This window comes from Platichthys flesus, chromosome 1, assembly GCF_949316205.1.
Source record: "Platichthys flesus chromosome 1, fPlaFle2.1, whole genome shotgun sequence".
Lineage (NCBI taxonomy): Eukaryota > Metazoa > Chordata > Actinopteri > Pleuronectiformes > Pleuronectidae > Platichthys > Platichthys flesus.
The window spans coordinates 31,064,591-31,077,224 of NC_084945.1; the positions used below are offsets into that span (position 1 = coordinate 31,064,591).

At 42.1% G+C, this 12,634-nt stretch overlaps 1 protein-coding gene across 3 annotated transcripts in view; it reads left to right on the plus strand.

The window, feature by feature from the left end:
- The first annotated feature begins 704 nt into the window (after nt 1–704).
- The window catches only part of spg21 (SPG21 abhydrolase domain containing, maspardin), a 30,875-nt gene continuing 18,945 nt past the window's right edge, over nt 705–12,634 (plus strand). Inside the window, exons 1-3 of one of the 3 annotated variants that reach the window (XM_062391374.1) lie at nt 705–890; nt 1,781–1,843; nt 5,047–5,208. In XM_062391374.1, coding sequence (XP_062247358.1) covers nt 1,781–1,843; nt 5,047–5,208 — 225 coding nt within the window. In that variant the 5' untranslated portion in view covers nt 705–890. Of the gene's footprint in view, nt 891–1,780; nt 1,844–5,046; nt 5,209–5,278; nt 10,884–12,634 lie in introns of those variants that run through there. The other 2 variants (XM_062391383.1, XM_062391365.1) reach the window with 2 other exon arrangements.

Genomic DNA, 12,634 nt, shown 5'->3' on the forward strand with positions numbered 1-12,634 from the left:
GGTGTGCAAGCACACGGTTTTATAAATTTTACAATTTTTTTGCATACGCCATTTTAAGGTTTTAGTTAATTTTAAGTGTGAACTGGCTCAACACTGCAAACAGCTTCTGGACACGAGTCAGCATTGAAAGGCAGAAGTAGAAGGGCTGGATCCTTATACGCAAGTGACCAATCCTGCATGAGACTTCGGTTAGGCCCGCATTTCTCATGAGCATATGAACACAGAAATGTGGAAATGAAGAAATGTGGAAATATATTTAAGACATTTCTGTGTTTATTTCTGTATTTTTATATTTCTGTATTTTTGTATTTATTTCCTTATTTCCTTATTTATTTATTTCTGTATTTATTTATACGAGCCCTACTCCTAAAATACAAATAATTATAAATATAGCTGCAAGCAGCAATGAGCGGGTTCAAATGTTAATGTGTCCCTCAAAATAATTTGTTGAAATTATCCCAACATTTGGCCTTGATTTGGCTCCACAAAAAAATTGTATTTTTCCCTCATCTCTAGTCGAGTACAGTTTACATGCAATACCGGAGGCTAACCAGGTGGCGGTAATGCGCATGATTCATTGCTGTCTGTGAAGAGAATATTCACAATAACACCGTCGTTGTTGCTTTAAGGCAGGTTACACGTTGTAGTAAATGACATCGTAATGTTTAACAGATTGGCGTTCGACATCGTGTGGTCCTATTGCCACTGGCTGGAGTTAAAACGGAGGCTTCGCATCTGTTATTTAGACGGTGGATCTGTGGGCGGCGTCAGATGCTACGCGGAAGTGTGTGAAACCGAAGTCATATGACCAGGAAGCAGGAGACGGAGAATGGTACCGAGACAAGGATAAGGTCCTCTGTTCGCGGTGACTAACAGCCACAACCACCACGGTAAAAGCACGGTTAAGACATATTAATACACGGCTACTTTATTTAATCACCAAGTTCTCAACCGAGTCTCTTCGTAGCAGATGTCCACTAACGTTCTCCACACAACAACTCTAATCGTGTCAGACAGTTCATATTTGAGTGTCTCTCCTGTGTGTTTGTCTGTGACTTGATGTCTTTAACGGATTGTGTCTGACCATCTACATTTCTGTCGGTGACTTGTTTGGTTTACTGTCTTTTGTGACATGATGACACTACTGCTAATAATGATTTTTCAGCAACAACTTAAAAACCAAAGATCAAACTTTCTGGACGTCTTGAAGACCTGAAGTTACTTTGTTGAAAATTTCTCCAATTTCATATATCTTTTTTAATAGTTATTTATATGGTGTTTTATGTGGTTCTTTGAATATCGAAAGTAGCAGACTGTTCAGATATATATCTCTGTATTGAGGGAGATGTGAACAGTCAAAGTCCAGATTGCCCCCAAAAAGCTCTGACGTTGCAGCCAAAAGTGTGAGGATTTTACATGGAATTGTCTTTGTGACTTTTCCCCTTTGTTTTTCTCTGTCTCTTGCTGTATGTTGCTGACTATGCTTTCTGCTTGTTTGCGACTGTGTTTGGCTCTTAATATCTGTTTATTACCGACTTCTGTTCTTTGTTTGTCATCGCCTTTCCATTTCATCTGTTTGTGTTTGATTGTTTCTGTGACTGTCTTTTTCTCTGACTTTGTGTGTCTTACTGTCTTTTTGTCTGTCTGTCTCTGACAGTTGCGTGTCTGACTGACTGTTCCTGTTTGTCTTTAGGTTTCTGTCTCTCTCATTGATTATCTTTATGTTTCCGTCTCTCTCTGACTATGAATTTGTCTGTCCTTTCTCTGCTTTTGTCATCAGATGGAGGATATCAAAGTTTCTCCTGACTACAACTGGTTCAGAAGCACAGTGCCCTTGAGGAGAGTAAGTATCTAATGATTTATTGTGTCGAACAATAGTGATGCATGTAATCACTGAGCACACTGCAAGTACACATCAACACATGAACACTGTCCAAGTAACATACTGAGTGATTTTTAATAGATGGTGTAACCTGAAATTTTAATTAAACGAGACATGCATTAAAAAGTAGAGTACGCTCTATTCAGACTATTCTAATAGCTATGTATGAAGAATCCTTCTCATGGGGAGACTGCCAAAATCATACAACAAAGCTCTGTTATCCTTAATTGTTCAAATAGATAAAGAACCCACTAATCCAAGAAACTGATTAATAAACACATTTCTAACTATAAAACAATTTTATCCATGAGACTAGAATAGGATTCATCAAGGGAAGGCCATCTACTGACAATGTCAGATGCCTGTTACATCTTATACAACCTAATAGAGATGAAACCACAATGATAGCTACCGACTCCTTGAATGCTAAAAGAGGCATTTGATAGATTGGACTGGGGGCTTCCAATGCATGCCCTAAACATATTTGGGTTTGGAGAAGTTTTATGAAATGGATAAATGTAATATATTCAGATCCAAGGGCTGCAGTAATACAAATTCAATGATATCGCTCTTCTTTAACCCATAGCTCAAGGGACCAAACAGGACCAACCCTCTCAGCCATCATCTCTTTACTAGGGCTGCAACAACTAATCGATTCAATAAATTATAATGGATTATCAAAATAGCTGGCAACTAATGTAGTAATCGATTAGTCTGGTCTAACAATACATGGCACACACTGTGGCAGCATCTCCTGAGGTAGGGCCAGTAAACCAGCCAATCCCATGCTTTGTGTAGCCTACATGACGACGCGGTCTCATCTCAGGAGTAAAAGCTTGAAAAATGGCTAGACCACCACTGCTAACGCTGGAAACTAGTCGTCACAAGTCTGAGAACACTTTATATATAAGCCTTTAGATAAGATCGAAAACAGAAAAACGTACAAAGCTGATTTCCCATGGCACAGCATCACAACATGTTGTATAAAACTACATCATATTTGTTAAAGGCTGAATGTACAATAAATAAATATACACAAAGAGAGGCAGTTGTGCAACTTTTTTTATTCAATGCACAATATTCATATTCATATCTATTCATATTTACAATGCAAGATATGTAGCTTCTCAGTTCCACATCATGTTCTGCAGAGGAGCTGCTACTGCAGCATAAAGTTTTTACATATAGGCTTTGATTTGAATATGGCCACAAATATGATGCCATTTATGAAAGAAGTCCCTTGTACTCAAATTACTACCAGTACTACTCAGTATAAAGTTGTGCATCTTCCGCTCTAACCTTTTTAAAACAAGGGAATGAATTTCCTTAACAGATACGCTGGAGGGCTTTTATTTTGAAAAGGCATAAAGTGTTGCAAACATTTGTTCGAGACATAAATTCATCAGAAAAACATAAAAGATAATTTTCTCTGTTTATTCTGCTGTGAACCTCAATGTTTATCTGTTTGTGACATGGATGTATTTACAAAATTTTTCTGAACCCGTTTCAAAGTAAAAGCAATCCAGCATTTCAAATTCTGAATCCATTCATATGTTCCAACGGGGCTTTGATTGTTATTGACAGACTGAAAGATGCGCATTATCATACCGTAGAGTACTGACATTTAGTTTAGTACATGAACCAACTTGTTCTTGAAGGAAATGCAAGAGATAAACCTGCAACTCCACCGCCATTAACGGACACACAGCGCGTGTGAAAAACAGACAACGGACACACAGCTGATCTGCAGCACAACGACAGCAAGAGAGTTCAGAGTGTTGGGGGATTGACGGTGAAGACTGGGAGATCAACCGGTAGATCGCGATCGACGGGTTGGCGACCACTGATGGATAGGATGCAAGTCATCATTGGTAATGGAACTGGCTCACCTATCAGCCGACTGGACCATTTCCCTATCTGACTCAGTCTGTTTCTTTCCTAAAAAGACAGGTTACCAAACCATGACACCAAAGAATACACAGTCAATAAAAGCATGACAAATAGTATCAGCAGGGTTTGGTCAATATTAAAATAGGACAAAGGTACAAACACTGGTGACCATTTTTTTCACATTCACTGCTTCAAACTTAAATTTGGAGTCAAAAATAGTCCCAAGGTATTTATACGATTCTTTGATGGAAGTGTCTTCGTTTGTGGGCAAGTTTTTTCTAACATCAATGACGATATCCTTGGTTTTTGAAATGTTAAGTTGGAGGAATGACTCCTCGCACCACTCAACAACAGGTCCATGTCTGTTGTCATTTGCCTGAAGCCGACTCACAATCACCGAGTCAACTGCGTACTTTAAAATGAACCTATCTTTGACACATAGGATAAATATACGAAGGAGAGAGCGCACACCCTTGTGGTGAGCCAGTCGAATAGCAAACTTTATCTGATAAAAATCCATTCGCTCTCACGCTTTGTGGCCGTTTGTTAGAAAATCTAAAATCCAGCCCACAAGATTTAAACTTAGGTTAACACGTTTTAAAAGCCTACGGGTTAAAATGTAAGTTTGAATTGCATTAAAGGCAAATTAAAAATAAATAAAAACAGAAGGACAGCCCTTTCACTCTAAGGGTTTGAAAAGCAAATTGAGCAGAGTGAGTGAAGCATCTTCAACTCCTCTGGGAGGCCTGTAGGCCAACTTCAGCAGGTCAAAGGCGTGATCCGCGTGTCTTAAAATCGAGGACTGCACAATGTTTTCAAAATTCTTAATTAAAATAGAAGTTATGGCCACAGGTCTGGAATCATTACCTTTGTCTACCTTGTTCTACCTTCTCTGTATTTTCACTCCTGCTTCTTAGAAAGCATATTTTCTCCATTAACCAACCGTTACTATTTTAGGAAGTAGAATCCATGACCCATAATGATGCAGTCACACAACACAAAAGTCTGCTGCTTTATAAAGAACCAGGTATTGAAGGTTGTGAATTCTTTCTCTTTGGCTGTGATGAGCACAAAGGTGCAAGGGGCCTTCAATGGCATTTAAAGTTCAAATTAACAGCTCTTCTCATAAATGCATTGTGCAGCACCCTTCTTGTGGAGATGAATACTTGTTGTATGATTTGATTTTGGATGCCATCATGCTTGCAATTTGCACATTTCCAAAAAGTTGGTAAAAAAGTTCTCCACCTCACTGTTTTCTTTTCTGTCTCCTGTAGATTATTGTTGATGATGATGACAGTAAGGTGTGGTCGCTGTATGATGCAGGTCCAAAGAGCATCAGGTGTCCCATTATCTTCCTTCCTCCTGTCAGTGGGACAGCAGAGGTGTTCTTCCAGCAGTTATTGGCACTGACAGGCTGGGGCTACAGAGTAATCTCGGTGAGTTCATAACTAAAAACTCATTGCAGCGTTGGTATGGGCATGATTTCACACTTTCATTGTTTTGCAGTGCCCAAGCACTGACTGGTGCAAGGACCCTATTGTTTTGGCTTGACCACCAGGGTTCTTCTTTTTTTTTTATTGGGTAAATTTGGTGGTCTGTCCATCACTCTGCAGAGATGTTCACAACAGCAACAAATCTTGTGCATTATTCTGGGGAGAGGTGGAGCAGCAGGCAGAGGCAGAGGCAGGAAGTAACTGCCGAGATCATGTGATCATGTCTACAGCACCCCGACACCGTCATCAGTTCATATCATCACAAACTCTCTTGACATCTTGGTCGGTGTCTTCTTTGTGTACTGCTCTGCTTTTTCACCAAGAGATATGTTTTCTTTTTCTTTTTTTTGTGTCAGAAGCATTATCAACCCCCACTCGCTCCTGGTGAATCCAGCGAGGGATCCCCTTCTGTGTTGTCCGATTGAATTCTCATACATTTCTGCAGATTTATACTAGGAGTAGGGATGAAACGGTTACCGGTTTTACAATTAACCACAGTAAAATTCCAGATGGTTAGTTTAACCGTGTGGAATTTACATTATCATTATAACCGCAGGTTGATTACCACAATGTACAGCTTATGGAAAAAAACTGTCCAGCATCCTCCACACAACAGAGTCCCTTACACAGGCGCGCAGGCTCAGCATTCAAATAGTTTTTTTATTTGCATATGAAAAGTTTACTTTGGGTTTGCTTGATTCGCTCTTGAGTTTATGAGACACTATAAGACAATAAAACACACTGAAAAATAGTCCAACATTTTGCATCCATTTAGTTCAGCTTGTAGCAGATAGGAGAAAACTAAAAGGACGGAATGGCCCTTTACTACTCAACACGAAAAGGAGGGGCGAGGGAGATAATAAAGGTGACACGCCTGTGAGGTAAAAGAAGGGGGGAAAATCAAACGAAGGCAGCATGGTGTGGAAGGGTGTGAAGTGAGAGTAATTGTAGGAAGGAGATCACAAAAAGATAACCTTGTTTCTGGGCGTGGTGGCGGCGGTTACCATCACATACGTAATTTAAATGCATTTAATTGAGGCGTCATTAGAAGTGAGGCAGTGTACCTCATGCCTAGTGAGTGGCTCAGTCCTTCCTTCATTTTTCAGCATGTGGCCCTCGAGAAAATCCCTTTACCTGGAGATTAATCGACCACAAAAAATACACACATTTCCCTCACTTTAGTTTTTTTATTGGACCCTAACTCCCCTCTTCCACACACTAACACACACACACACACAATCCCTATTTTCTTATCAAACTATGAACTGAATGGAACTTCATATACAATTTTGTTTTTCTTCTGAAGACACTCACACCACACAATCTTGCACTTCATCTGAACTCTGACGGGTAATTTCTCTTATTTGGAAATGATTGAGTTTGCTATTACTTTCTGGGTATTTTGGTGAATATGAGTTATTTGTCTGTTTATTAATCATAACTCTTCGATCTGATTGTTAACTTGATTGAATAATTCAATTGAATACATAGTGATTAAAAGAATTGTTGCTTGTATTTTCCTTTTCTTTGATGCCTTTTGTAATTAGGTAAATCAGCTATCCAGGTTAAATCTCTTACAGGGAGATATTCAAATTTGACAGTTGAAGAAGCACTGTCTGGTATCAAACTCTTATTTTTGTCAATTTATAAAACCTACACTACAATCTTATAGTTAAGTCTCCCTTACGTTACCTTACGTCTTGCCACTGGTGAAATATGCAAAATAGTTGATGTTGTTGCCTCAATGTCTGGTGCATCTGAATTAGATATGAAAGTCTCTAAGCCTAACAAACTACAATATAGTTAGCACATTGATCAGCCCATCCCCACTGCTTGCTGCTCTTGACTAATCAACTGTAACAGACAACAGTGAAAACTGCAGAGGGAAAAGAGATTACATTTTAAATACTCTCTTTTAAGTAAAATAAATCTTTTTACGTATAAAATACATATGACAAATACATTTTAGTTCTCCTTTAACTCAGTTCAGTATTCTTTAATTTAGTTCACTCTTAAATTTTCACAAATAAAAATAAAAAAGTCCCCTCCTTTGGAGATTCCTGAGGAAAATGTATTCAACCCAGTTCAAAATATAAGGTGGTAAACTCTCTCAATCTCTAAATAAATCGTTTGATTCTTTACTCACTGAGCAGGATCAGTTTCTTGAGTTTCTTGGTACAGCCAGTGTCTTTTCTTAATCTACTTTCATCCCAGCTGCGCACACTATATGGTCAAGGAAGGTCACAGAAGATGTGAATAAGTGTCACTTCTTCATATTGGCATTCAGTATTTACTTGAAATGGTGTCATTCACACCATGTTTCTAGCCTAAATGTCAATGTTGACATTTGCATGCACATACAAACACATACACCGCACACAATGTCACGACTTGAGGAAAGGAGATGGACCCAGTAGCAGAGGTATATAACAAAAAGTGTATTTAATACAAAAGAGACTTCAACTTAACAAAACGCAAAACAAACACTAAAGGAAATTGAAACACTGAAAAGACATGAACTAGAACAAGAACACAAAAACACAAGAAAGTTTACTAGACTCAGGAGAACAGGACATGGCAGGAACGCAGGACAGGAAAGCACCAAAAAACACAGCAGGAAAAACAGCAACATGGAACACAGCGAGAACCGCAACATGGAACAAAGCTTGAAAAACAGACAACCCGACAGCGGACAAGGGGAAGGACAGAGGCTTAAATACACACAGGGAAGGCAGGGGTAATTGGCCACAGGTGCAACACATGAGGAGTTAGAAAGACAATCACCAAGACAGGAAGTGAAGACAGAAACAACCCACAAGGAACAGAGACTACAAAATAAAACAGGAAACAGAAAACACAGAGGCAGAAATACACAAACTAAACTGACAGAACATGACAGTATCCCCCCCTCAAGGACCAGATTCAAGACGGTCCAAAATGTGAACCGAGACGGGAGAGAGGAGGGGGGAACCGGAGGAGGGAATCCGGGAGATGCCCATGGTCTTGGGCCGATGGCTCAGTGGCCTCTCAAGGGCAGAGTTCACAGGCACGGGAGGGCGGCACCGTGGACGCTCAGGGGCAGAGTCCAGAGGCTCGGGAGGGCGGCCCGGAGGCCGGTCAGTGGCAAAGCCCGGGAGCTCCTCAGACGGGCGGCCCAGAGACCAATCAGGGACAGAGGACAAGGGCTCCGGCCTCAGCCCCGCACATGGGGCAGGAACTGGAGTCGCAGCCGGAACCAGAATAGGCGTTGTGAGGACTGCCAACGCTGGAACTTGAGTGACGCTAGCCAGGACCCTCCGGCGCGGGACAGGGACTGGAGCAGACTCCGCAGGGGCCTCTGACACCTCAACAGGAGTGTCGTCTGCAGGGACCCTCTGGCATGGGACAGGGACTGGAGCATGAACTGGAGCAGGGACTGGAGCTGGCACCGGGAGGACCTCCGACGCCGAAATACAGGGGACGTCAGCCGAGAGCCTCCGGCGCGGAGCAGGCACTGGAGCAGGGTCTGGAGGAAGGGCTGGAACTGGCACCGAGATGACCTCCGATGCCGGAACACAGGGGACGTCAGCCAAGAGCCTCCGGCGTGTAGCAGGCACTGGAGCAGGGACTGGAGCCAACGCCGGTGCGAGGTTCTCAGACACCGAAACACAGGGGACGTCAGCCGAGAACCTCCGGCGTGGAGCAGGCACTGGAGCATGGACTGGAGCCAACGCTGGTGTGAGGATCTCCGACGCCGAAACACAGGGGATGTCAGCCAAGAGCCTCCGGTGCGGAGCAGGCACTGGCGCAGGCACTGGAGCAGGCACTGGAGCAGTCACCGCAAGGACCTCCGACGCCGGAACACAGGGGACGTCAGCCAAGAGCCTCCGGCGCGGAGCAGGCACAGGAGCAGGCACTGGAGCAAGGACTGGAGCTGGCACCGCGAGGACCTCCGATGCCGGAACACAGGGGACGTCAGCCGAGAGCCTCCGGCACTGGAGCAGGCACTGGAGCAGGCACTGGAGCAAGGACTGGAGCTGGCACCGCAAGGACCTCCGACGCCTGAACACAGGGGACGTCAGCCGAGAGCCTCTGGCGCGGAGCAGGCACTGGAGCAGGGGCTGGAGCTGGCACCGCGAGGATCTCCGACGCCAGAACACAGGGGATGTCAGCCGAGAGCCTCCGGCGCGGAGCAGGCACTGGAGCAAGGACTGGAGCTGGCACCGCGAGGACCTTCGACGCCTGAACACAGGGGACGTCAGCCGAGAGCCTCTGGCGCGGAGCAGGCACTGGAGCAGGGGCTGGAGCTGGCACCGCAAGGATCTCCGACGCCAGAACACAGGGGACGTCAGCCGAGAGCCTCCGGCGCGGAGCAGGGACTGGCTGTGCCTGGGACCCAGTCGGGGCCTGGATGTGGCTTGGGCCCAATCAGGGCTGGAGGTGGCTGATGCCTCTGATTAGACTGCTGAACGGAGAGGCTCCTGCTGTGGATGCCCACCCTCCAGCGTCTACCCCCCACACCAGATTCTTTTTGGAGGCTGCGGGGTCCTCCATCGCTAGCTCCGGAAGCAGGCATTTAGGCTAAAAACATGGTGTTAAAAATACAGTTTTATAAAAAATTATTTAATATGTGTCTCTTTACAAGATTTTTTTAATGAACATAACTGTAGCCAGCCACCAGGGGACAATCAAGATACTTTCCATCAATCATCATATACAGTTTATGTTGCAGCCATTAAAAACACACCACAGTTAGATTTTCATTGGTAAATTTGTTTTTTTATATATTATTCATTCATCATCATGTCATATATTATCATTATTAGTATCATCTATTTTTATTCCTTGACCAAGACTGGAGCAGGATGTTTCAGAGTGATAAGTAGCATTGTTAATGTGCAATATCTCTGCATGACATATCTGCTGAATGACTGAATTGAATATTGCGCACAGAGGTGGAAATCATCCGCTGCAAATAAATATATGAAAGGTATCGCTATCTTACAGCTACTACAAGCAGTCTCTAAATTATGTTGCTAACTACCTGGTAACAAGCACATACTGTAAGTAAAGCACAACTTTATTTGTTTTATTAAATCACACTAATTTTGCTTGTGTTTGAAAACACTAGGAAAGTGATTGGGTTTTGTGATTTTGTTTGGATTCTTGACTTGAGCAATTTTACTGACAGTAGAGCAGATTTTTGTTTTAAATGTGAATTATACAGCAACTAAATTTCATCACCAATTTGACAGTAAAACTTATGATTTTTGTTTGATTAATATTTGTGTTAGGCAGTTGGATTGCCTCTTGAGATTCTTGTATTGGCACAATATGATATTCGTATTTTTAACAGTATAGCCTTTTATACTCTTTAATTTTGTATACCATACCTGTCTATATAATTATGCCAGTCTAATATGCATGTGTTATGTTTACCTTTTATTTCAATATCATTTGAAAGTAATGTTTAAATATAATGTAGGCACTCATCCTTTATCTCTGCAAAATAAGAACTTTTCTCCACAAACAATATTTGCATAGTTAAAGTTGTATATTATTTGCATATTTTCTGTATTTAAATTCAAATACCAACACCTTTGTTATTGTCTTGTCTATCTGCTGCTGTAACAACTCAATTTCCCGAAATGTGATCAATAAAGTCTTATCTTAATACTTACAAATGTGATGAAATACAACTGCAAAACTTTTAACTGCAATTATTTTATACCACAGGATGAGTTTACCTCAAAATATCTTCTAACTCTTAATTTTTTCAAATGGAAGAAAATACAGGCATATATACAAAAAATATATTGATAAGAAAGTTTTTATTAGCGACTGTCTTATTCTATTTCCAGGCAGCTCTGAAACATCGCCTTCAACAGATTTTCAACATGTGCTGAGGGTATTTGTGAAATCCCCCTCCACAGTGCTCAATATTCTGACATCAATCGCCATATTTTCCTACAAGATCATGCTAAAGTGGACCTACAGCTGATTGAAGTTAGCAACTATGGCCGCGAAGCAGCACTGAGTGGGCAAGAGTACTATTAAACTTGGGACCTGATGCTGCGAGTAAAGATAACAACAATGAAGTTAGAGGGAAATTGAACAAAGTAAACTGAAGTTACACCAATTTTGTGTATCATTGCGACACAAAACCACGCTTCAACACTAACACGGTGTTGAACGAAAAACCCAGTTTCCATATGACCGTATCATCAATGCCTTGAGACCCTTCTGACAAAGTTTGACATTGTTTCGGTCATGGACGAGGAGGAGTATACCAAAGAGTAAAACGTGCAAAAAACATGACGTTTTCTATTGCCACCAGGTGCAAGACTTTCATAATGTCATAAGGCCGAGACTCTTGTCGTACAGTTAGGAGTAGATTGGACGTTGTTTGTCCGAGAAAGCCCCCCCAAAGGAAATCATAATAATAACTTCAACTTCAATAGGGCCTTCACACATTCGTGCTCCGGCCCTAATAATCAGAATCAGGTTTATTGGCCAAGTAAGTTTGCACAAACAGGGAATTTGACTCGGTAAAGTGGCTCTCAGTTACTTATAAAGAATACACATCGCAAAACAAACATAACAAAAGAAAACGAAGCAAAACAAAACAAAACAGTAAAACAGTCCGAACAGTGCGACGGTCTAAGAAAAGAAGTGCAGGTGGGCATATTACAATTTTCCAGTGAGGGTGAAATAAGTAAACATGATTAAATATAATTATAATATTTATTATATATAATATCATATAATTTCGGGAGTAACTTTACAGTGGTTATTATAAGGTTCCAGAGTTATTGCACAGTGCCACAGTGGGTTGGCTGTTCAGAATTGAGACGGCGAGGGGGAAGAAACTGTTTTTGTGTCTGGTGGTTTTGGTGAACAGAGATCTGTAGCGCCTACCAGAGGGGAGGAGTTTGAAAATGTTGTGACTAGAGTGAGAGGGGTCTGCAGTGATTTTTCCTGCCCGTTTCCTGACTCTGGATGTGTACAGGTCCTGGATGGTGGGCAGGTTGGCACAGGTGATCTTTCCTGCAGACCTGACTGTCCGTTGGAGTCTGTTATTATCCAATTCAGTGGCTGATCCAAACCAGACAGTTATGGATGTGCAGAGAACAGACTCGATGACTGCAGTGTAGAACAGAATTAGCTGCTCCTGAGGCAGGTTGTGCTTGCTAAGCTGGCGCAGGAAGTACAACCTCTGCTGGGCCTTCTTGAGTATTGTGTTGATGTTTGGTTCCCACTTCAGGTTCCTTGAGATTGTGGATCCCAGAAACTTGAATGATTCCACAGCCAACACATTACTGTTGAGTATAGTGAGGTGGTGCAGTGCTGGGGGACTCCTCCTGAAGTCCACTGTCATCTCCATGGTTTT